The sequence below is a fragment of the Perca fluviatilis genome, chromosome 12, assembly GCF_010015445.1.
Source record: "Perca fluviatilis chromosome 12, GENO_Pfluv_1.0, whole genome shotgun sequence".
NCBI classification, from domain to species: domain Eukaryota; kingdom Metazoa; phylum Chordata; class Actinopteri; order Perciformes; family Percidae; genus Perca; species Perca fluviatilis.
Window position 1 is genome coordinate 16,365,880 of NC_053123.1, and position 24,158 is coordinate 16,390,037.

The 24,158-nt window shown below is 38.4% G+C and overlaps 3 protein-coding genes across 5 annotated transcripts in view; 1 reads left to right on the plus strand and 2 right to left on the minus strand.

The window, feature by feature from the left end:
* slc4a10b (solute carrier family 4 member 10b) overlaps nt 1-11,349 on the plus strand; it is a 33,194-nt gene extending 21,845 nt beyond the window's left edge. For all 3 annotated transcript variants that reach the window (XM_039818484.1, XM_039818485.1, XM_039818486.1), the window contains 16 exons: nt 168-314; nt 417-520; nt 1,406-1,580; nt 1,762-1,895; nt 2,234-2,479; nt 2,598-2,703; nt 3,130-3,291; nt 3,540-3,653; nt 3,769-3,930; nt 4,098-4,349; nt 4,510-4,578; nt 8,213-8,386; nt 8,488-8,607; nt 8,731-8,795; nt 8,910-9,029; nt 10,248-11,349. In XM_039818484.1, coding sequence (XP_039674418.1) covers nt 168-314; nt 417-520; nt 1,406-1,580; nt 1,762-1,895; nt 2,234-2,479; nt 2,598-2,703; nt 3,130-3,291; nt 3,540-3,653; nt 3,769-3,930; nt 4,098-4,349; nt 4,510-4,578; nt 8,213-8,386; nt 8,488-8,607; nt 8,731-8,795; nt 8,910-8,985 — 2,106 coding nt within the window. In that variant the 3' untranslated portion in view covers nt 8,986-9,029; nt 10,248-11,349. The remainder of the gene's footprint in view (nt 1-167; nt 315-416; nt 521-1,405; nt 1,581-1,761; nt 1,896-2,233; nt 2,480-2,597; nt 2,704-3,129; nt 3,292-3,539; nt 3,654-3,768; nt 3,931-4,097; nt 4,350-4,509; nt 4,579-8,212; nt 8,387-8,487; nt 8,608-8,730; nt 8,796-8,909; nt 9,030-10,247) is intronic.
* Nucleotides 11,350-12,608: 1,259 nt separating this feature from the next.
* Nucleotides 12,609-14,771, minus strand: gcgb (glucagon b). The gene is made up of 4 exons (XM_039818445.1): nt 14,536-14,771; nt 14,316-14,421; nt 13,239-13,394; nt 12,609-13,011 (listed from the first exon to the last, which is right to left on the minus strand). The coding sequence occupies exons 2-4, from the start codon at nt 14,408-14,410 to the stop codon at nt 12,891-12,893; spliced, it is 372 nt and encodes a 123-aa protein (XP_039674379.1). The 5' UTR covers nt 14,411-14,421; nt 14,536-14,771; the 3' UTR covers nt 12,609-12,890.
* Nucleotides 14,772-15,370: 599 nt separating this feature from the next.
* LOC120570068 (fibroblast activation protein, alpha) lies at nt 15,371-24,015 on the minus strand. The gene is made up of 25 exons (XM_039818294.1): nt 23,727-24,015; nt 23,421-23,502; nt 22,418-22,507; nt 22,207-22,301; nt 22,023-22,097; nt 21,833-21,885; nt 21,638-21,710; nt 21,284-21,404; nt 21,044-21,198; nt 20,837-20,934; nt 20,591-20,720; nt 20,446-20,484; nt 20,261-20,359; nt 20,096-20,166; nt 19,942-19,995; nt 19,654-19,778; nt 19,440-19,490; nt 19,164-19,262; nt 18,402-18,471; nt 18,108-18,302; nt 17,859-17,913; nt 17,667-17,766; nt 16,446-16,504; nt 16,260-16,332; nt 15,371-15,848 (listed from the first exon to the last, which is right to left on the minus strand). The coding sequence occupies exons 1-25, from the start codon at nt 23,727-23,729 to the stop codon at nt 15,712-15,714; spliced, it is 2,202 nt and encodes a 733-aa protein (XP_039674228.1). The 5' UTR covers nt 23,730-24,015; the 3' UTR covers nt 15,371-15,711.
* Nucleotides 24,016-24,158: the final 143 nt, after the last annotated feature.

The window sequence follows — 24,158 nt, forward strand, 5'->3', positions numbered from 1 at the left end:
TTGCTTATATTTAGGATGAACATGATTATTACAGGCCTCCATGTCCCCCCACCTAGCGGCATTCCTCTTTTTACCCCCTCATGGGCAGCCCTGCTTGCACTGCATTCAGTCAAGGTTTGAATCAGGAGTGTAGCCTTAATTAACATTCCATATTTTTCTGTCTCTAGGTTTTCCATGATGTTGCCTATAAAGCGAAAGACCGCAATGATCTGATCGCTGGAATTGATGAATTTCTCGATCAAGTGACAGTCCTGCCTCCAGGAGAGTGGGACCCATCCATACGGATAGAGCCACCAAAAAATGTACCTTCTCAGGTTTGTAGGAATTGTTTAGCTGGTTTTCTCTTTCAGATTTCATTTGTTAAGATTTTGTAATTGAAAAAGAACCCAACTTGCTGTGGATTGTTTGTTAAACAGGAGAAGAGGAAGAAAAGTAACATTTTACCTAACGGATTAGTAGAGGGCGAAGAGGAAGAGGAGGAAGGGGGCCACGGGGGTCCAGAACTGCAGCGAACTGGAAGGTGTGGAATCACGGGCAGTGTTTGTGAAGTGAATTCTGATCACCAGTAGAATAGCAATAAGTGTTTTTTACTGAGGTGAAGAAATATTATTTTAAACAAATAAGTGCCTCATACTAAACTCTGGAAATGCAGTGCTGTGGCAGTACAGCATGCAGCCCACTCATTTGCTTGCTACGTTGTTGCAGATAATCTATCTACAATTGGACAGCTTCACACAACACAACATTTATTTTGTTATGTTTTGTAACCGTGCCTGCAGTTAAATACAGTAATGGATTTTAAAAGCCTGATTTTTCATTTGCGTTATAAAAAAATCAGTCCTTAGAGAAAAATAATGTATCTAATTGAACGTATACTAATGCTGACATAGTGCACTACATAATGCTTGGCAATGTTGAATAATTGTGAATGTAAAATGTGTAATGTAAATTGATATATAAAATAATGGGGTAATTTGACATCAGTCTTTCCTTATTATATGCTGTCTAAAATGTACACAAAATGTTTTCAAAATCAAGCCAGTAAACTGAAAAAAATATCACTTTTCTACCAACTGTACACCGTAATGCTGATTGGCTATTTCTGGGTAAACTAGGTCTGTACTATGGTTGTAGTCATAACGTGGTTTCCATAGAAACATCCTGCCTGGAGATTTCTATTTGCAGCTACACTTTTCTATGGTAAGGGCCTATCACACTAAGCCACACGTTGGGAAGACCGCAATGGAGGGAAAGCAAGTAAAGGAAAAAAGAGAAAAATAATTATTTTAGCACATTTTTTAAAGAAGAATAAAGTGAACATTAATAAAAAAGCAGGGTATCTGTTACAGTAGGCTTTTTAAAATATAAATTTCACATGTGACAAATGTCCTTTTTATGTTTGCAGGTGGTTTGGTGGTCTCTTTCTAGACATCAAGCGCAAGGCACCCCACTACCTGTCCGACTACACTGATGCTTTCAGTTTACAGTGTGTGGCCTCTTTCCTATTCCTCTACTGTGCCTGCATGTCCCCTGTCATCACCTTTGGAGGACTATTGGGCGAGGCAACAGAAGGACGCATAGTAAATCACATACCCTTTCCTCTAAATGTTCACAGTGTTCTGCCAAGACTAGCTGTACACTGCTGTACACTGCTGCTAGCCTTTCCGTACATTAAACCAGACGACAGTTGTAGTTCAATATGGTGAAGATTTTTAAGGAAACTATCCATCAATAATCTCTCTGTCCTTTCCCATTCCCCAGAGTGCAATTGAGTCACTGTTTGGAGCCTCACTGACTGGAATAGCCTATTCCCTGTTGGCAGGGCAGCCCCTGACCATCCTGGGCAGCACGGGGCCAGTGCTTGTATTTGAAAAAATATTGTTCAAATTCTGCAAGTATGTTTTCTTTTCATGTGACTGTACACATAAATCATCTCATTTAAATATATTATTCATATAATCTATACATTGCATAATTTTGTGATTACATTGTCTAAAGTTTATCGGCTTGCTATGGGATAACTTCTGTGGACATGAATGAACCATCTGGCAAACATCTGGCCTCCCTATAGACCATTAAATGTTCTGATTGTATGGACAAAAGACCATTTAATTTCACTGTGATAATGACTTCCTCTAATCCACCACATTACAGACAGTAAATAATCAATATATAATGTGGTTTGATCTCAAATCTATCCCACTGTGACTTTTCCTCTTTAATCTCCACATAGGGAGTATGGCTTGTCCTATCTGTCTCTGAGAACCTGTATTGGTCTGTGGACAGCTTTCCTCTGTATCGTGCTGGTGGCTACGGATGCCAGTTCGCTTGTTTGTTACATCACACGTTTTACAGAGGAAGCCTTTGCCTCACTCATCTGCATCATCTTCATCTATGAGGCCTTGGAGAAACTTATCCACCTGGGAGACCACTATCCCTTTAACAAGAACAACAACCTGGACAAACTCACCATGTACTCGTATGTGAACACTTATTCTCACACAATATCCTGTACTAAATACAATTCTTGGAGGTACTGTAAATCCCTGACAGATGAGGGATTATTCAGTCACCCAGATGTTCATGTTCCTCCACAGATGTTCATGCGTTGAACCTGCTGACCCCACCAATGGCACCCTGAAGTATTGGGAGACCACCAATGTCACTGCCTCAGAAATCTACTGGGAAGCACTGGAGACCAAGGTACTACCTCCGACGACTTGGTTTTTAAAGAAAAAAGTAGGAAAAAAGTAAAGAATAAAAAACAAAAAACAAATCTGTCGGTTGTGGGGTTTTATACGCACACCTGGGCAGGAATTATTGAGTTACACAAAGACAGACTGAAAGGAGAACTGTGCATTTAGGTTTTCCACCTTAAAGTGGCATATGCCCTTCCAGATGTAGGAAACTGAACAGAGGAGATTAAGGGCATGTGGGCTGGATTATAGTGGATTACTCATTGCAAATCACTATAAAAGCACATTTTGTTTGTACTCAGTTAAGTTTTCTGTGGACATTGATGCTCATAATAAAACATATTTGTTGTAACCTAGAGTCTGCTGATTCTTGTGTATTGCTCATTATATGATGAGTATGAGTAGCTCTGGCGTGCTCTATGTGTTGTTGCAGGACTGTATTGAAAAGCGCGGGGAGTTTGTGGGCAGCGCCTGTGGTCCTCATGGACCCTACGTCCCTGATGTCCTCTTCTGGTGTGTCATTCTCTTCTTTTCCACCGTCCTCATGTCCGCCTTCCTCAAGGAGTTCAAGTTCAGCAATTACTTTCCCACAAAGGTACTATTCTTCACACATTATCATTACATGAGAGTGCATTATGATCCAAGCATGAAGACAAAGCTATCACAGCTGCATAGTGGATTAGTGCAGTGGTACACTCTAGTGGTCAAATATAGGTACTGCATAATAGAAACAAGGACATTTGAAAAATGAGGAGCTCCATTTCCTGTAGCCCTTTTGTTTGCATTTACTTTGGGTAAAATAGATAAAACTGAATAATTTGTATATGTTTTCCTTTCTATCAGGTGAGATCCATCATCAGTGACTTTTCTGTTTTCCTTACCATCCTTGCCATGGTATTAATCGACTATGCCTTAGGTATCCCCTCTCCAAAACTACAGGTTCCCAGTGTGTTTAAGGTGAGGTAGTCCGCAAAAGAAGATTTTATCAAGAAATTGCTGAGTAACAAGTTAAGTAACAAGCTACTAATTATGTCTAACCAAGAACAAAAACTTTTTAATTTATTTTTATCAGCCAACCAGAGATGATCGAGGTTGGTTCATCAACCCGCTGGGGCCTAACCCCTGGTGGACCACAGTCATTACAGTGGTCCCAGCTTTGCTTTGTACCATCCTCATCTTCATGGACCAGCAGATCACAGCTGTCATCATCAACAGGAAGGAACACAAACTCAAGGTACTTTACCGTCCCAGCTCTGAACCGTGGTTGCGGACTGCAATACTAAGGTTACTTACTGTACTGTATAGCATCTTGGAGACATGCTGATTTGAATTCAGGATGTCTGAAGGTGCTTCAAAATTTGCTCAACTTCAACTTTATTTAGTGGTGCTTTCCCCCTTCAGAAAGGCTGTGGGTACCACCTGGATCTGTTCATAGTGGGGGTGATGCTCGGTGTGTGCTCTTTGATGGGCTTGCCCTGGTTCGTGGCAGCCACCGTCCTCTCCATCAGCCACGTCAACAGCCTGAAGCTGGAGTCGGAATGCTCAGCTCCTGGGGAAGTGCCCAAGTTCCTCGGCATCAGAGAGCAACGCTTTACCGGCCTCATGATCTTCACCCTCATGGGCTGCTCTGTCTTCATGACATCTGTGCTGAAGGTCAGGCACTGTCTTTTTATTATTTGGGCATTTTCATCCATGTGCAGTTATTCTTGCAGTATGTATCTAGTGTGATTGAAAGTGTGTATTCCTGCTAAAATAAAGCAGTTCCTGGCATATATAATTGTGTTACTGACACAACCCTTTTATTGTTCCTCAGTTTATTCCTATGCCTGTGTTGTATGGAGTATTCCTTTACATGGGAGCATCTTCTCTCAGAGGCATTCAGGTAAAATAATGTGAATTTTACTCTATTTAATGCATCTTTTTATCTCACATTATAATGTACTAGATGAGGAAACACAATGATCAAACCTTGCCTTAGTCAGTCACATTTGATATGACTGACTCTGGTTTTAGTGGACCAAATCTGACTGATGTTGCAAGTTAATAGCATCTCGCACATAACAACAAATGTGTTTTATCAGCTTTTATTTGTTTAGTTTCTAATGTGATTAGCACACACTTCCTGTGACAGACCTGTGCAGAATTTTGGTTGTAAATATGAAAATGTTTTGAGATTATCTGCATGGCTAAGATTTGACAGATAGTTGGCCAGTGTGGTTACATTTTAATTTGTAGACGCTCCTACCGGATAATCTGTGTAGACAGTTAATTCTCAGCGAGCCATGATAGGGGATCGCCTCTATATTGTCTGGCTGCCCAGATAAAATGTGTTAATTGGCCTCTGGTGTGTTCCCGACATTTAGAGAACACCTGGCTGTTCTTTAATTGCACAGTTTATTTCTTATTTTCTTCACTTAAAAGTACTTTCTATTATTGGTTTTGAAAACTATATTTAGACAAACACTTTTTGGAATAAAGAGCTTTATTGCTCAGGAGTCCTATGCTTTTTTTTCAAGGGGATCCAGCTTTTTGTACTTACACATCCGGCACACACAGAGCAACTTTTAGCTTGATAGATGCTGGATTGTCCCCCAGCTAATCAGTAACAGTGTGTGTCTGTCTGCTGTTTGTTGCTGAAGAGGCAATGCATTGTCGGTTTCTAAGAGCTGTTTTGTTAAAAAAGGCTGCCAAAATGAAGACCTTAAAGATTATAAAATTGCTGCAGAGCTGTATTCTCTGTGAGTTTTAGGAACCTTTTACATTACATGTGCATGTAATATGTACCTGTGGTTGTTGTAACACCTTTCAAATAGTTAAGATAGATGAGATAACTTAAAGTGGCTCTAATCAGTATTTTAATGCCTCCGCGCCGGCAACAGCCAGGTTTTCAAGTTGTCTGTCCCATTCTTGTGAACGCAATATCTCAGAAACGCCTGGAGGGAATTTCTTTAAATTTGGCACAAACTTAATGATTAACTGATTAGATTTTGGTGGTTAAAAGTCAAGGTCACTGTGACCTCATAAAACACGTTTTTGGCCATAACTTAAGAATTAATATGACAAAATTTCACATAAATGGGCGCCTGTATAGCTCAGTTGGTAGAGCGTTTACTCCTCAACGCAGCGGGCCCAGGTTCGACTCCGACCTCCATCCCTTTGCTGCATGTCATTCCCCCTTTCATGTCTCCTGCTGTCCTATCAAAATAAAGGCTGAAAATGATTAAATGAAAAAAATATATATAAATGTCGATTAGGATAAAATGATGAAGTGATCACATTACATATCTAAAAGGTCAACTACCACTGTTATATCATACTGTTCTGAAGAAATGCCATTTATGGCCATTATTCAACGCCATAAGTCAGAAAAAGAAGGTGGGATTGTGATCATATTTCGCTGATGCTAAGCTTCAGGATATTGTCGTTGCACCATTTGACAAAGCTCTCTATCAGTCCAGTGAATATAGTGATAATTTCATTTCACCAAGAAATAAACTTAATACCTTTTATTACACAAGTCTTCACTACAGATTTGTTTTGTAGAACTAGATGTAGGCCTATCCCTTAGTTACATACTTGAGACAAAACTGCTAAAATACTGTGGGATGGTCGAGTGAGAAATATAATTTTATTTGAGTCTGGACAGACAGTTAATTGCAACTTAAACTGCATAGTGGTTATTCTATTTTATGATAACATCATGTATCAACTGACAATGTGAAAACAATGTGAAAGTGATCGCTAGCAGTGATGAAACTACGGAGAATAATTCACTGAATCTGCAGCTCCCCTTTATAACGAGTTTCAGCTAATTGTTTAGCTGTCAGGCCTGTGACTTTACTGTTTAGGTTCACTGTCATCACTCTCATACAGTCATTTTAGGCCTCTACAGGCAGCTGTTTTCTGAAAACCCACTGTACCTGAGGCCTGTACTACGAAGCAAGATCAACATGCCCTGGATCTCTTTCAGTTATCCGGCTTCACCTAACCTTACAACCGCGGTCCCGCATAAGCTGCATCACGACGCTGGTTATCAGCTAGTTCAGTCAACTCAGGGTTTCCCAATCCAGCGGCGCGCGCGTTCACATAAAAGCGGCGGTGTTTGCACACCACGACCAATCGCAAACATCTACCAGAGTCGCATATTTTAAACAAGAAGGGCAAACTATAATTCTACATAAATATGAAGAACACAATGCAAAATGCAGGAAGGAAAGCTGGCAAAAAAGCCGACGCTGTTTTACGTAAATCACAACGCTTATCCTATCAATATCACTTCCAGTGGTGTAGTCTACGTGATAGTAAGCTACAGGATTTCTATATAGAAAAAATGCCCAATGACACGTAACAACATAGGCTAATTTCCATTATATTTTTGATAAATTTTGATTTGTCATCCGTGCTTTTTTCTTAACATCTATAGGAAGAATGAAGGTATTTTTTTACCGTAAATTGGTGCATTAAAGTGTATCGGAATGCAGGAAATGAAGTCGTTGATGCTTAAAACTTCCCTGGGGGAGGACACCCAGGCCCCCCCACTATGATCCCTCCTACCCCAAAGGCAGATTCTGGCCAATATACAGTAGGCTACAGTACACCCACTATAATAGCCGACATTAGACTACACCGGTCACTTCCCCAGGCACAAGATCTGATCATAATTACACTTTTGCTTTCCATGAACTGTCGTTGCTTTAGCCTTTTATTTCAGTTAAAACCCTGGCAGAGGTAAGCGATCGTGAGAGAAAATAAAAAAATATTGGCAACACATGGCTGAAGAAACCGACAAATAGCCTATAATTCCCTCCTCTTAAAATCTATATCTTTCATAAAGATACCCATCAGTGAATGTTAACAGGATTGTCGGTCTCTAAATGTTTTAACTTTTATGAGCTTATCCCTCTCTCTCCCCCCCCCCCTCTCTCTCCCTCTCTCTCTGCGCACCGAACTCCGCCTGATCTTCTATAAGAACGGTGACGCCGTTATCAATCGAGTATTGATTGGTCAGTAGGCGGTGCTTTAACACCGGTTGATCTCTAATCTCCAACTTAACCTGCTCCCGACCAGGTTAGGTGTTCAGCATGAGTTACCACGGCGATTGAACCCGATAACAAGTGATCCACCTTGGTGATACAGAAAATCCTGGGTTGAACCTGAAGTTAGCTCGCTAACGCCAAATCCTTCTTCGAAGTACAGGCCTCAGGTCAGCACCAAACAGCAGACGGACACAGCTCGACTAGGGAGCCAGATATTTCACTCAGGAGTTGGTAGAGACCAAAACCAGATCTAAAGGAGTAAATATTGGACTTACATTGGGCAGGTGGACTCAAATTAATGATAATGTTGCGCTGTATCTGATGGAGGTGTAAATAAGCAACTTTTTGCCAACATATTTGCCATATCAGCTTTAAAGGGGATGATATATCATTGTTGTGTCACAACTTGTTTCAACTGTCCCCCATTTGGCCAAAAAAATAATGAGGTTCAAGAATTGTTTTATCATTTCTCCTCTCCAGTTCTTTGACCGTCTGAAACTGTTCGGCATGCCAGCTAAGCACCAGCCAGACTTTATCTATCTACGACATGTACCACTGAGGAAAGTGCACCTCTTCACCATCATCCAGCTCAGCTGTTTGATTATGCTCTGGGTCATCAAGACCTCCAAGGCTGCCATTGTCTTTCCCATGATGGTGCGTAAACATTCCAATTATAGCATCAGCAGGACCATAACATAGGTAGCAATCTAAGTGTTTACTGTGGACTCAGAGGTTTCTGTGTTTCAATTCTGCAGGTGTTGGCTCTGGTGTTTATCAGGAAGCTAATGGACTGTTTCTTCACCAAGAGGGAGTTGAGCTGGCTGGATGACCTCATGCCAGAGAGCAAGAAGAAGAAGCTTGAGGATGCTCAAGAGGTGCTGTTGCTAGCATAAACAAATAACTATGTACAGTTTTATTACAACATGCATGTCAGTTTCATTTATAGTAACTTGATAAATATTGACATGCATTTAAGCTGTATTTTATACAACCTTCAGGAGGAGGAACAGAGTATATTGGCAGAAGATGAGGGAGTAGTGCAAGTGCCATTAGAAGGATGCAAGTAAGTTCTATTTTAAGTCCAAGTAATTTACACACCATTTATTTTGTGAATGCCATTCCATGTACAGCACATTTGCAAAAAGATGAGCAAGTAAATTGTTACCTCTTTTCACAGAGAAATACCCATCATCAATATCACAGATGAAATGTCAAAAGGTTCTTTTGGAAATACTTGGATTGCGAACAGCTAAGACATTTGAGAAATAATCAAAACATCTCAACTCCAAACATTATGGTAAGACTTTTTGCATGGTTGAATATATAGTATACTCACTCATAGCTTATAGTTAGTTTTGTGTTGACAGAGATTAAAAATACATTTAAAAAAAAACAATTCTTTAATTATTATGTCTACACTATGTGTGGGCACTAATAAGCTTAGGTAAACATTCCAATAAGGTAATGTCGTATTTATCTACAAGGTTGGCTGCTCATTAAATCTTTGGCTTTTTGTTTTTATGGAATGTTTTTTATATCTGTGGCTGTTTTAATTTACAGCAATATTTCTAGAAAGCATTATGAGAGTATTTATAAAAGTCAGGCACATCTAACAAAATGTTTTGCACCGAAAAGGTCCAACAAACTGTAGATTAACTAGTTGTTTAGGTTTTAGAATTTTAGATTTAAGGAACAGATAGGCATTTTGGGAAATATGTCTATTAACGTTCTCGTCGAGAGTTAGGAGAGAAGATTGATAACACTCTTAAATCTGTACTGTTAATATGAAGCTACGGCCAACAGCCGGTTAGCTTAGCTTAGCATAAAGACTGGAAATGGGGCAACAGCTAGCCTGGCTCTGTTGAAAGGTAAAAACATCTGCTTATCAGCACCTCCTTTTACAGCTGTAGTTATTATACTTTTCAGATTTAGAGTTTTCATTCATAACATCTGATCTAATCATTTGTACAATATATTCAGTATATAATAATATAACACTCTGGATAGGGCCATTCTGCATAATTAGTTCTTTTACTTTTGACACTTTAAGTACATTTTATATTACTTCTTTATTTTTACTCAAGTATAATTTTGAATGCAGGAATGTTACATGTAATGGAGTATTTTTACACTCTGTTACTAATTTTACTAAAAGGAGACTTTCAGGTTCATACTTGGGTTTCTACATGTTTACATGCTTTAATGTTCAAGTGCTCATACTGTCTGTCTGAACTGTATTCTTCCTCTGGCACCCTGAAGGCACCGTTTCTGAATATGGGCTGTGTGCATTTCTCTGTGGATTGAACGTTTTGATATTTTCACAGTGTTTTTATAGCCCTTCCACTTGCTTTGTAATAACATGGAAATCTCACTTTTTACAATATGGGACCTTTAGGTAAAGAATCTTGAGTACATGTTCCACCACTGCCAGTAACAGATCTTCTTTAAAACACAATATATGCTTAGTATATATCTACTAATTATACATCTGTCTTTTCTTTATTGATTCTCACAGTCCTCTACAACGCTCACAGTGTTTCACAACACTGGTGTCCATGATGAGAAATGTAAGATGAAGAAGATGGAGGACAGCGTTGTGAGTCTTTGTCACCGTCCCTTCTGTGTGCTCGCAAACAAATCTGTATTGTATGCTGCAGTTAATCAATGTTCATGTTTAGTCTTGTAAATCTGTGTGTACTGTAAGTGAATAACTGTTATCTGATGTGTCACAAATATTCTGCCTCTTCATGAACTAGTGAAACTTACTATTTTCTCGTGTTGTCAAATTGTACTTTCTTAATCTAGATCCTATATTGCTACACTGAATGTTACCTAAGAAAATGTAAAATGTCTCGTCTTGCTAAGAGACAGTTTTCAATTCAATTGTTTGTTATTGGATCAATTTGTATTTATTTTGTTTACATATTGGATTCTTTATCCATTTATATACTTATTCCCTATGATTATTATATATATTTAAGTTCTCTATAGGCATTGAATCTTATGTGAAATTAAATATGAAGATCTAGGTAGTATTTTAAAAGCCTAAGGTCATTCTTGACCATAACCATATACATACATAAATGTGTACACATTCCTTTAACATGAACAGCCTGCAAAATATATGTAATATAAATAATATGTTTATGGGATGGGGCCATTTTCAATGGGTATGAGTGCTTTAAAGTGATTGATAAAGGGCAATATATTAAGAAACCAATGCAATAGCACTTTCTACCAGAATGTCAATTGTCTCTTTCTATGATCAATTATTCATCTATATTTATTTTGTGAAATAGAATGAATAAATAACATTTTATTCAAACATAGACTTACAGTATTTTGCCTCCTGGTGTCAATGTATTGCTTATGTTGTAAATGTAAATTTGCATAATCTCATTTGTTTTAATGTTTGTATAAAATTCAGTGAATCATGAATTTAAAAGTTTTATCATTTAACCCAATTCTGTTATACATCTGAGGGCCAAATAAAGCTGTAATAATAGTGTTTGAAAAGAACTAGGTATGGGCTTATTTTAAAAACAACTTAAGAAACAGAAATTTGATTATGCATATGTTGTCAGTTATTCTAATTTAATAAATTTCTATGACCTCTCTGTCTTGTCATTGTCACAGATTTAATCCTAAAGGTGTGTGCACAGCAACAATGGAAAGCTGGGTGCAAATAATAATATACTATAATGCAAAATACAGTGCGGTACAAAATAACAACAGAACAACAGAAATTAATGATACATCCTGATGCAGTAATGCATGTATTACATCATTACCACTCTAGGTATGCATTAGTTAAGCAAGTTTTTGCAACCTTGTTAGAGAGTTACAGAAAGATGTTTAACATTACTCAATCTGTAACCACAAATAAATAACTTTTCATTGTATCCCTAAGACTCAACAAGCATTAATTTGGCTCAGATCACATATCAGACATAACTGTCAAATGATTAGGTAGGTGCACATGCTTGATCACACACTGCATTGACGTAATTCCTGCATGGGGGATACCATGATAGAAACATCCAATATCTGATACTAAGCATAAATGTCCAACCTTCAGGGATTTGGCCTACAAATAGACTGAAGTGGGCAGAGGTTCTTGCAATCAACAGATGGTTTGATGTGCTACGGATGACAGCTTAGAGAGGTGGCACATCCCAAAGCATGTCAAGCTTCTGGCTCATGTGAATTCCTGTTTTGTCTCAGCGCCAGGAGGAACTCAAGAGTGTCGACCCAGTCATTGTTCCCAACGAGTCTGAGTGATTTCATGTTCTTACAGTTAGCATAACCCTCCTAGGTGTGCTGTCAGAGCATCACTGGGAGATCCTTCCTCAGTGAACACCTGACAGGTGACACACATCATTTGTTACGTTATAGACATCCCACAGCAGATGTGTCCCTAGTGAGTGATGTGTTTATTGATTTTTGTTCTGCCTCCATAAACAGAAGGATTAATAGAGCATGGTTGGTGCATGCTGTCAAATTTTGTCTTAACAATGAAGTCTGTAAAGAAAATGTTCTCTTTGAAATTACTATTAATGAAAGTTTTAAAATTCTATTCTTCATGGACATAACCATGTGGATCCTGCGCCTAAAACCCCATCTTGTATTCTCTGAGGTGTAGACAGACACATACACACTGAGATGTAGGTCCTTGCCAAGAGTGATCCTTGTCAAACCAATATTTCATTCATTTTTTTAAAGAGGGAACTCGTAGATTGTACACATTTCTTTATTGAAAACTAAATATGACTTTTATCTGAATAATAAGAAAAGGTATTGAGACTATCTACAGATGTAATAATCAAAATTGCAATTCAGATCAATAATGTGATTGTAACATATTCTTACAAATGTTATGTGAGAAGAAAAATGAAAAATGTGAAAAATGAATCATGATGTGAATGCTTGATAAAAAAAAGTCACATAGCATTTATGATTGAGACACACTTCAAACATACTGTAACTTTTTTTTTTCCCATTTTGAAAACATTTCCTTCAACCACTGAAGGCTGACAGGGCTTCTTATGAGGGGAATTTAATAGCATGACCAAGAAAAAGACAAGTACAGATTGTGAAACATATAATAGCACAGGGTCAGTGTGAATAGTTGCATTATTTAGGGAGATGTAGGTTGAATTTACTCTCTTCTGCCTCGGCCAGTCTTCAGCCAGGACACAAACTCCTTGGCTGCCAGGTCCTGCAGGTAGGAGCTCACGTCACTGGTGTAGGTGCCGTCTGCATGGCGTCTAAATAGGCTCCTGTAGACAGACACATTTAGATGATACAGTCACAATAACTGTATATGTAATTGTGTTGTCTGTCTCCAATACCAGGCATACAGCAATCAACAGTGTTAATTCTACAATTAAAGCAATACATGTGGTTTTCTCAATATATTACAGACTTGACCTATAAATAATTATATGATATAATTTATACTATGATACCAAGTTGAAGTGACACAGTAATAAAAGAGCACACTCACCCATTCCTTTTTGAGTTCTTTAGCCACTGAACAAAGTCTTGTGCTCTTCTCGTCTCCAGATATTTGCTGTAGTCATTGGAAAATGTTCCCTCTGAATGTCTCTTCATGTTTGGGAGCTCAATGGGTTCGGCCATCATGGAGTTTTCCGCCAATAAACTAGAAATTATGGGGATAATAAAGCTTAAGCTAACACACACTCATCTCAAACACTCCCCTTCCTGTCATTTGTCTGTAAATGCTTACCATTTATCATGTCCTCACCTCCCTGCCTTTATATCTCTGTCCTTTCTCTCTCTTGTATGGTCCCCATAGGGGCGTTCTATTTGCTGGAGTCCTCGCGACACAACTCTGTAAACCTGCTGCATCATTCTCATCCGCCAATAACTACTCATACATTTTGGAATAAGTAATTATTTCTGCAAATTTGGATCTTGATGATGCTGTGATCATTGCTTGTAAAAATAAATGTTCAAAAGATTCAAGTAAAGTAAGTATTCAAGTAAATAGAGCTTTGCATCAGCATGTGCTACAGGAGACACAACATAACTAAAACATATAAATATTAAAATGCCAATATGTACAGTATAAATAACACTACAAGGAAGGCATTACAATACATGAAATATAAAACACATCATCTCACATAACTCCCCTAAAATGCAAATTAAAATTAACTTTCCCTATGGGTTTTCTCATTAAGAATTACAATTCACATAATGATGAATGACATTTGGTCTTTTTGCACTGGATATCCTTTTCCTCTAATATTAACAGATGATTCTCTGAGTGCAACACACAGAGCTGTCAATGGCAAAGCAGTCTGCCAGCACATATTCTTTGCCTGACTTACTTCATAAATGTTTGGCCAACTGGAGCCCTCTCAACCAAAAACAGCCATTAAATTATGTTAAAAACTGTCTGTTTGCTTCAAAAGATTTGCTCCATTTATTTTATTTTTTTTGCAGCTCAGGATGGTGTCCCCAAATACTCCCATAGTGAGACCTTTCTAATCCTGATCTTTGCTAGGGGAGGTTTTTAGGCCAATGTGAATGAGACAAAGCTGAGAGCTGATCTTACATGGGGTTTTGGTCTGTGTCCTGGTCAGGCATTTGCCAGCTGCTTTGGATCATGATGAGGAGCAGGACTCCAGCCAAAGAGTGAGCGCTTTTCATAGTTTGAGCTTCTGAAAGATCAGGAGTAAAAGACAATGCAAGAATATTTCAATAAAGCATATGAGGATTTAATCACATGTAGAAATTCTGGATGTCTAAAAGGAGGAAGCAACAAAAAAGCTCACCTGTGCTCCTTTCTGTCGAGTGTCCAAGAGAAGGATTGTAAAGTGCGCTGATTGGTGCCCTTCTTCTCTCTGAAGCCGTTTCATGGTCCCCTCTTGATCTGCTCAGTCTTATATAGTGGAGCTCAGGAGCATTCTCCCAGGTGACTCCCCCGTCACTGAAACCTCAGCATATCCTCTGTTACTCTCAACCCATTAGTCAGCTTCCGTCTCAGTCCACTGAATGTTTGACTTTGTTGAAAAAAAGAAGAAGCAATATAGGTGGTAAACGCGGCTACTTTAGGTGTTAAAATCAAACATGACCTCGACCCTGACAAATAAATACTGACAAATACAGGCACCTATGTGTTCAATATACTGTCTCTCAGTGTCATGAAACAAAAACTGATTATGTTAATTTGAATCACATACAGATAACAAAGCTTTACCTTTAATAAACCTGTCCAATATTCTCTCCACATTAGTTGCACATGAAGTGAGCTTTAAAACTTAGGAAAATGTGAAGTTCTATTTTATAAAGTTCACTATGACAATTCATAGGATCAAACTAAAACATGTTGGGTGTTTATTGAGAAACACAAAACATGCACAGCTTAATTCTTTTTTTAGATTATTTTTTGGGGCTTTTTACCTTTATTTCAAAGTGGATAGACATGAAAGGGGGAGAGAGATGGGGGATGACACGCAGCAAAGGTCGGATTCAAACCCGCACCGCTGCAGGACTGAGCCAGAGGCCACCCCCAGCTTAATTTGTTTTAATTGTAATGTATGTTTATACAGTAAGGATGTGTGGAAAAATGTTTTAAAATTAAATACTGTATAAATAATGAAACTGTTATATTTCAAAACAATTTTTATTCTTTAGAACATGACTGCAACGCAAATTACAACACTCACAACAAATCAGTGCAGTGCAATTGATCTGTTGTTTGACATCATATTCAACCATAAATGCATGCAATGGCTTTTAGTATTTTATATAATTAAATGTCAGATATCCTGACAAAGGTTCCCTAAATCCACATAAAATACAAATGCTCATTTGTACGAGTAATAGAACATCCATTGCTGCATAAAAATCAACCTGACACTTCAGAATATCAGTAAGAAAAATACACAAATAAAAAAAAAAATTTACTGTGGTAATGTTCACTATAAAAGCTGTTACATTCTTCACATCTATTTGGGATTAAGGAGGCATTTCTGCAGGAAGTGGCTCATGAGGGTGTATGTATGACGGAAAGCTGATCCTCTGAGACTGTGGTCCCTGTCAGTGTACCACTGAAATGAATGGCAAGCATCAGTGCATATAGTATCAAATTATAAAACATTATCAAATAATACACATTATACACATCAAATTATACACATTTTAAATCATATACGTTTTAGACATTTGTGCATAATAACACATGACAGTTTTTTTTTCCATTTGAAACTTTCATTAAATCAACACCATCAAAGCCAATATTAGTCCCACTGCCCAAAGCCAAAATTAACCAACCCCAAAAACCCCCTTTTTCTTCTCCCCCCAGCTCTTTGTTTTTTTTCTTCTCCCCGGGACGTTGTCTACAGGAAAGACAGTGCTTTCACTACGTGACTGAACATCAAAGCTCAAGGCAAATAGGTTCCATTTGTACAAGGCTTTACTGTGTTACCTGGTACACTGTTGAAAATAAGGCTACCACATGCTCAGAAACTGAAAAGAAGAGTTGGATAAAACGTACCATCTGCTGTGCCATGAACCAATAGATAGTCTACTGTTTTGAAGTTCTTTGCCCTGGCCGTCACTGTGGAATTCTGTTAAATATAATAGAAATGTCACCGTTACTAACGTACCGTATGTCTCAAGTCAGAATTGTGCTGTAGTTTGAAAAGGTTATTGTGAAAGAGCTGACTTGTGTAATATTTACATTGTAAGAGTCTGAATTCTCTGTGGGCTTGCCCATGTAGCGTTCAGTGTACACTGCATCTGCAACAAAAAAACTCAGTTAATACCACAGTTATACAGTACATACTATACAAATTACTCTTATTCAACATAAGGAAAGAGGTTTTTTAGAGAGTTGACAAGCTTTAAATACAGATTTGAATCCTTAAAGGGGAACTCCACCAATTTTACACATCAAAGTCTGTTTACAGGTCTTAAGGAGTACTGAATATGTGAAAAAAAGTTGTATAAAAACTTTTGTGAATCCAGAGGGAGCTCTGTGAATTCTGATAAACTGCCACAAGTGACATGTGTCGTCTGTGTCGGCTACAAGTTTCAGGGTTGTCTGGGATTGTGGAGTTAGAAAGAAGTACCACACCTCTGTAGTCTATATCCTCAACGTTCCACTTCTGGGATTGCTCCGTTGCCTCAGGAAATTCAGCAGGATGCATGTCTTTTCGCCGATGTCCGTTTCCCCCCGCTTTCTTTGTGTTGGAATTTTAAACTCCGGTGGATTTATGAGGAATATGTTTAACTGCTCCTCAGATCTCTGCAGGGTAAATCCAGACCACTAGCTAGACTATCTGTCCAATCTGAGTTTTCTCTCGCATGACTAAAACAACTTTTGAATGTACACATGTTCCACCAAAACAAGTTCCTTCCCGAGGCTATTTTGCAGTGGCTCCATGCAGAGCTTAGTGCCGCCCATGACGATTGTGATTGGTTTAAAGAAATGCCAATAAACCAGTGCATGTTTTTCTCCCATCCCAGAGTGCTTTGTGGACTAGCCAGACCCTCCTCCACAGAATGTGGAGGATGGTCGGGCAAAGCGAGACTATCACCGCTGTAACCCAATTCTCATCTCTGCTTGAGGCAAGTGGCTCAAGGCTACATGAGCCAGCACTAGCAAAACACACCGGAATCTCCAACTGTCGGTGGTTGGGTTGCATTGTGGGTAACATAGGTGGAAGGTTTTGGCAAGGAAAAAGAATGCATGGAATAAAAAAAAAAAAAGATATCTCTGGTGCTACTGCATCGACTTTGACCCTTTTTTCAAGCATCTATCGTGAGCCTGACGACGTTATAGACACCCAATGCTAAATCGGTGGAGTACTCTTTTAAGTACACTGAAAAAAAAGGAGGTATATAGTGCTCTCAGAATAGACTGTAGAAATATATACTAAATATATGTATGTACACCAACCATAATATTCCCACTTGGCCACTGGGGCAACTGCTATTCCACACTTGAAGAGTCCAGTTCCAGCACCCAAGGCCATTGAGGTGACGTAGCCACCATATGACTGAAGGTTAGAATTTAGTGAATGCAAACACACTGAATATCAACATAAGTTAATGAGAAATATAGAGAGCAACAAGACAGAGTGCAACTTACCCAGCCCCAAATTGCTATTCTGTCTTTGTCGATAAAACCCATGTCGATGAATTTCCTACAACACACAAATCATTTATTAGCTATCAAAAACATATTTGGATATCCACTAAACCAGACATTTATTACAAATTATTTATGAATATTATGACATAACTTTGATTGTCACAGAGGGGTGAAGCCAATAAATGAGATCACTTCACAGTGCATGTGATATAACATGAGGTAGTTGAATGTTCAGACACACTTCACCTCACAGCTGTTATCTGATCCTCCACTTCAAATGTTCCAAGGCGCCTGTAGATTGCGTGCATTATTTCATCGCCCTGGTAACCACTCCCCCTTCCGTCAAAGCTAGCGATGATGATCCCGTGTGAACTGGAGAGGTATGTGCCCCAGTTCAGCTTGAAACGATAGTCCACCTGCTGACTACAGGGGCCGCCATACCTGCACAGGTCAGCAACAGCATTTATCACACAATGTCACAGTAAGGAATGCTCACTGAATTATATTGGGATGGAGTGCTAAGCAGTGCAGTTTACTTACACATCAATAAGAAGAGGATATTTTTTAGACTTCTTGAAATTTGGTGGTAACATCATTTGATACCAAAGATCTGGTGGCAAATAAGTTAGGAAGTTAAACAAAAAGACAAATGTATGTTTCAAATGTAAAGGTTTCTACCCATCCAATATCTGATAAATAGTATTGTTCTGTTCTAAGATGTCCTACATATAACTAAATACTTCAATACCACTCCACCAGTTAGTCCTTTTAGAAAAGTAAAACCTCATTTGAAGCTCCCGACATGATGAAATGTATCTAAATTTAAAGTCACCCCCACTCAGAAATGTGTTTTGCATATTGTTCCTTCACTTGATGTGTGACCTTCACTGTGTAGAATGATGTATGTGCAGAGACACTAGAAGACTGTTTTCACATTCATCTGCTGAAGGGGGAAAGTTTCTTTGTGTTCATCTGAGTTAAAGACGTGTTCGTACGAGCAGGATTTTGTGACAGACATGGTTTAGAAGCCAATCGTGGTCCAATATGAAACTTTAACGAGCGTGGTGTGGAAGCTTGAAACCTCCAGTGCACATACATTGTGAATGGACTTCACAGTTAAGTAGAAGACATTTTGTGCCCAGTAGTAACATTTGAAATTAAACATATTTGTATATTCATGCTTTTTTCTTTTATGAGTGTGTCAAAAAAAGTCATATCAGACAGATTATTATTCAAGGGTATTATCTTGTGTATCTTCAAACATACTGTAAGGGATTTTAAACATGTATTGTGTTGTCTCACCATATCCTGCAACCTTAAGTGTCCCATACTGCATTGTTGGCATTTGGAATTCTGACAGAATATTTTCCAGTTCCTTGTTCTCTTCAAGAACAGCGAGCTCTGAAAAAAAAATGTAATAACAACAATTGTCATACTGGAAATGACTGATGTGCACAAAAACAGGATAAAAGCAAATATCAAAAATATTTCTACTTTCAAACACACTATAATTAATGGCAAAAGAATAATTGCAATAAATAATTCAACAATGGGCTTGGGGTTAGTAAGTATACAGACCTGCACCTGATCCCCTGTTGTCAATGAGTGTGTAGTGGGGCAGCCCAGGTCCTGGAAAAAAATAAATAAATAGAAAATGCAGAAACTATTGGATTATACATCAAGTCTTCTGTACGACTTTAGTATTCACAGATGCTCCCCACCACATATAACCCCCAACACATCAACCCTGAATGAGTTATTGCTTAAGAGAAAATGTGAATGGGTAACTAACCGTAGCAATCCATTCGGTAGTAAGAGGCGTCAAAGCTGAAGTAAGCAGAGTTGTACTGACACCTGTCCTTACGCAAGCCACAGGTGAGACACTGAGGAGCAGAAGGGCTGCTTCCAATCAGAATCCTGATAAACAAACAACTTACGTAAGTTATGTCATTCAGTTCATGCCAGCTCATCCTAATTTAGTGTGCTCTTGCATATTAATCCCAATTATATTTGGCTAATGTGTCTGCTGGTCTTCCTGGGCTCGAAGAATCCAACACACAGATTAAAAGAAATTCCGTACTTGTAAAGCTCTCTCTTCCCGGGTATTCCTTGGTACTCATTACTCACAAAATAGCTGTCGAAAAGAGATTTACACAAGTCATGTTTACACGCATTTACTTTCTAACATTCTTTATTATGTGGTTTTGCCAGAGATGTACGTCATCATCACTCACATGGAATCTTTTGTTAATTTGGATATGTAAATGACTTCCCACTTCCCAGATGTAATAGGTGTTGCTTTGCCCTTCACAAAATAGGTGAAACACTCAACATCAAAGGCATGATGGAAGCTAACTGTGCAGTACATTTTGCATTGATATAATTGAAAGAATACTTACATCTTTCACATAATGAATATGCTTGTAGCCCTGAGTGTCACTCATCACTTTGTAGAAACTGAGTTTATCATCAGCAAAGAAAAGAGGTAAGGGCACGTACTAAAAAAAAGGTGATGTTTTATAGTCATACACCAAATCAAACAAATAATTAACAATCAATGGTGGCAGACCTTTTGGAAACTTACGTGGCCGACCCATCCTGTCTTGCTTGTTTGCTCAAATTTCTATAGAGAGCAGAGGCATTTATTGCAGTTAATTAGCATTTTCTTACATGACCATGAAGTCAACACATTGGTCGTGATCGAGAGAAGCAGAGACGCTGACAGCTACCTGTTTTTCTTGCCAGCTGCTTCCATCAAAGTCATAGATCTGTACAACCACGTAATTCTGTTTCCTTGTGACCCACTGCACAGCGACGCGTTCGTCTGTAACCCAGGTCACTGAGCACAACATGTGATCGCTGAGCAAAGGCAACAGAAAGTGACAAGGTAAGGAAGACCATGAGGATATTGCATTTGCCTCTGTTTTCAATGCAGTTTGATTCAAGTGATGCTATGAACTGAAGAATATACAGACCCAGAAGCAACAGAAGCGGGGGCAACCACCTGTGTGGGGCGCGATGGATCTGTGGTATCAACCACAAACAGTTTCACCTTGGTAAGGGGAGATCCAGCCTGCACCAAATACAATCAAATGTAACATTCTTGATAAATAATGAGAGTGTATATAATGTGTGCTATTAAAATATATATTGAAAATCAGGACAGACAATGAAAATCCCACCTTTGGGTACGGAACAGCCACTGTTTGAGGATACTGCTCGGTTCCATACCATGAGAACTCCACTTTGTGAACATCTGTATCATTAAACTCTGCATAAGCCAAGAATTTTCCAGTTGATGACCACCATATTGCCCTGTTTGATCCAAACACTTCCTCTGAAATTGTTGGGAGAATTAAAAAAATCTGTAACCATCTTCCATATAGAGACACATATATCTGAAAAAAGTAAACGTTACATACCCTCATATACCCAGTCAGGGACACCATTAAGGATCTCATTCTTTTTACCATTGTGGGTCACTTGTACAGCTTCAGCAGTGACGTTGGACTTGAAGAAAACGTTAAAGTCTGAAACGTAAGCCTGCAAAACAAAAAAGGTAGTTAGTGGTGGTAGCATTAGATCATTATAGATTTAGTACAAGTTTTAGTACACTTTCTACCACAGTCTCACAGGAGCTGATATTTATTTTGGAGTCCCATGTTGCCTCACATACCAAGGCAGCATTTAAGGCAGCTTATTTTAAAGCCAGTGATGTTAAAGCAGCAGTAATATTGTATAAGACAAGGCTACATGATAACATGGAGTCAACTTACATATTTGTTTCCTTTTGGGGCGAAGGCAAAGTACTGCACAACCGTTGGAAAGTTCACAGGCATAAGAAATGTTCTGGAAAGAAGTATGAAAATAATTGATGGTGACACCAAGTAAATCACTGCCTATTGGTCTGATGGGTTTGTCCATATAATGATAAATGATGTATTGTATCGTCGTAAAACACAGCAACTTACGAACGGTCCCTGTCATAGATGGAGTAAGAGGCTGTGAATGAATGTCTCCATTTCTGTCGGAGCACAAAACTTGTTTTCAAACTTTTCTTATCAGCTTTTTTTATGATCAAACGTGACATTTACAGCAAACATCTTGTAAAGTTGAACTATTCTAAGTGGGAAACATTCACTGGGAGTTGCAGTTTCTCACCTTTGTGAAATTGCTTTCAAAAGCGATGTATTTATAATCACCTGACAACATGTAATCTGTGGCATCCACTTGAGCCTACAATGAAAACGATTATGGAAAAATGTATATAAAATAAGTTATTATTTAGTAATAACATTGTTTATTGTTACAAAATGTTCAAATTTGAAATGTATATGTATATTACAAAGGTTGAATTGCTCAAATATAGTGACTCCTCATTTGTTTCAGCATTGTGGAGGAAGACATTCCCATCTCTTGTTTTATGCAGATACTCCTTGTCTGCAGATATAAAACACAATAAATATGCTTGTGAGAGATTTGTACACAACATCCATATATTATCTTGCCCAGAAGAACAAACTGTATAATAGAAGTGATTTGACCAGAGGTGATACCTGATATCCAATACAAATTGTAGGATTTCCACCTAATGGTGTTGTTGAAGTAATCTTCGAGGGTAAAAGGCCTTTTGGCACGATCAGATTCTGAAATTATGAACATGCTGCATTAGTGCTTAGAAATCAAGTGGAGGAAGAAGTATTCAAAATGATTACTGCTTGTTTTTTTTATATGTATCCTACAGTATGTAAAGCGTCTTTGAAAAGCGTTATATAAGTCTGATGAAATATTATTATTCAGATCTTCTACTTAAGTAAAAGTAGCAATATTGCAGTAAAGTAAAAGTAAGTAAAAGTAAAAGTAAGTAAAAGTCTTGCATTCAAAATCATACTCGAGTAAAAGTACAAAAGTATTAGCATCAAAATATACTTAAAATACCATAAGTAAAATTTCTCTTAATGCACAATGGCCCTTTTTAGAAGATTGGATAATCTGTGATGCACTGTGTGCAGCTGGTAAAGGTGGGCTAATTTCAATTGCTTTATATACTGCTGGATAGCTTTACTGTACATAGCATAAAATAGAAATACTTAAGTACAAGCATGGCAAAATTGAAGCCTACTTAAGTACAGTGTTTTAATAAATGTACTTATATATTCCACCTAAATTTAGCTAATAATGAGAAATGAAAACATTCCTACATCTGTTCGTCACAAGGTGGCGCTCTAACTTCCAGCAGCATGCTGTTACACTGATAATCCACATAAGAGCCACTTATAAATCATATCACCATTGCCTGTTTGTTCACATGTTTGTTACTGAAACAAGGCAATCGGATAAATAGGAAATACACATATTCAGACAGCAAAACAAAACTTGAAAAAAAATGAATGAATCAAGCGCAAACAAATACGTGATTTGGCGCCACAAAAAAAAACACACACACACACACACACACACACACACACACACACACACACACACACACACACACACACACACACACACACACACACACACACAAATAAAAAGCACAGACAGGACTGAGCTTGAACTTACTGCTGAAATAAACTGCTGGGATCGTTATTAACGTGATGACGACAGCCGCCCCTATCACCCCCCACAGCACCTTGCTGCAGCCCTGTGAAAGGTGACACAAAAGTTGCAAAAACATCCTCTTCTTGAAGTCAAACACTGGCTGACGCTGCAGGTTCTCGTTTTGTAGTAAATGTATCCCAAACAGTGAGCTGCACATTGTCCACAGTAAGTCATTTACTTTTACTAATGTTTAGTTGTAGCCTATTGGTATTGTAGGCTACATCATTTTCTCACTATTTAAACTGATGAATCGATTAGGCTACTGACCATGATGCAGAAGAAGTCGCCGTGAAGCTCTCAGTCTTCAATATTAATAATCCTTGAAGGTCGATGATGTGAAGTTTAAAGTGACTTCTTGGACAAGCAGCCTGGTTAACATACTCTTACAGCAACAAACTCGTAACAATAGCTTGAAACTAAAGTTGACAACATGAGAAAACTGAGCTACGTCCTACTTTTAGTTGAAACTAGGCTTCTCACACTTCCCGCTGCATTCCTGAGGAGTCCGACAGCAGACAGAGATGCCTCCCTGAAGTCTGCAGCCTGCACAACTTTCCAAGAGCCCACAACTTGATGGTATTTAGGAAGTGGCTTTTTCACCGAGAGCGCAAGTCATTCCCTCAACAAATGTGAGAAAGCAGCTAGAGCTAGACATATTTTCCAGTTGTGAAAATAACCACAATAATAGTGTTGGGCAAG

Bases quoted from the DNA above. Each gene is read 5' to 3' on its own strand.
- gcgb (XM_039818445.1), bottom strand. From the start codon at position 14,410: ATGAAAAGCGCTCACTCTTTGGCTGGAGTCCTGCTCCTCATCATGATC. The intron at 13,395-14,315 runs GTAAGATCAGCT...CATAATTTCTAG, and splicing joins GACACAGACCAAAACCCCAT to TTTATTGGCGGAAAACTCCA. The intron at 13,012-13,238 runs GTGAGTGTGCTC...GTCTGTCTACAG, and splicing joins AAGAACTCAAAAAGGAATGG to GAGCCTATTTAGACGCCATG.
- LOC120570068 (XM_039818294.1), bottom strand. The intron at 17,767-17,858 runs GTAAGTTGCACT...TCTAACCTTCAG, and splicing joins GAATAGCAATTTGGGGCTGG to TCATATGGTGGCTACGTCAC. The intron at 16,333-16,445 runs GTAAATATTACA...TATATTTAACAG, and splicing joins AGAATTCAGACTCTTACAAT to AATTCCACAGTGACGGCCAG.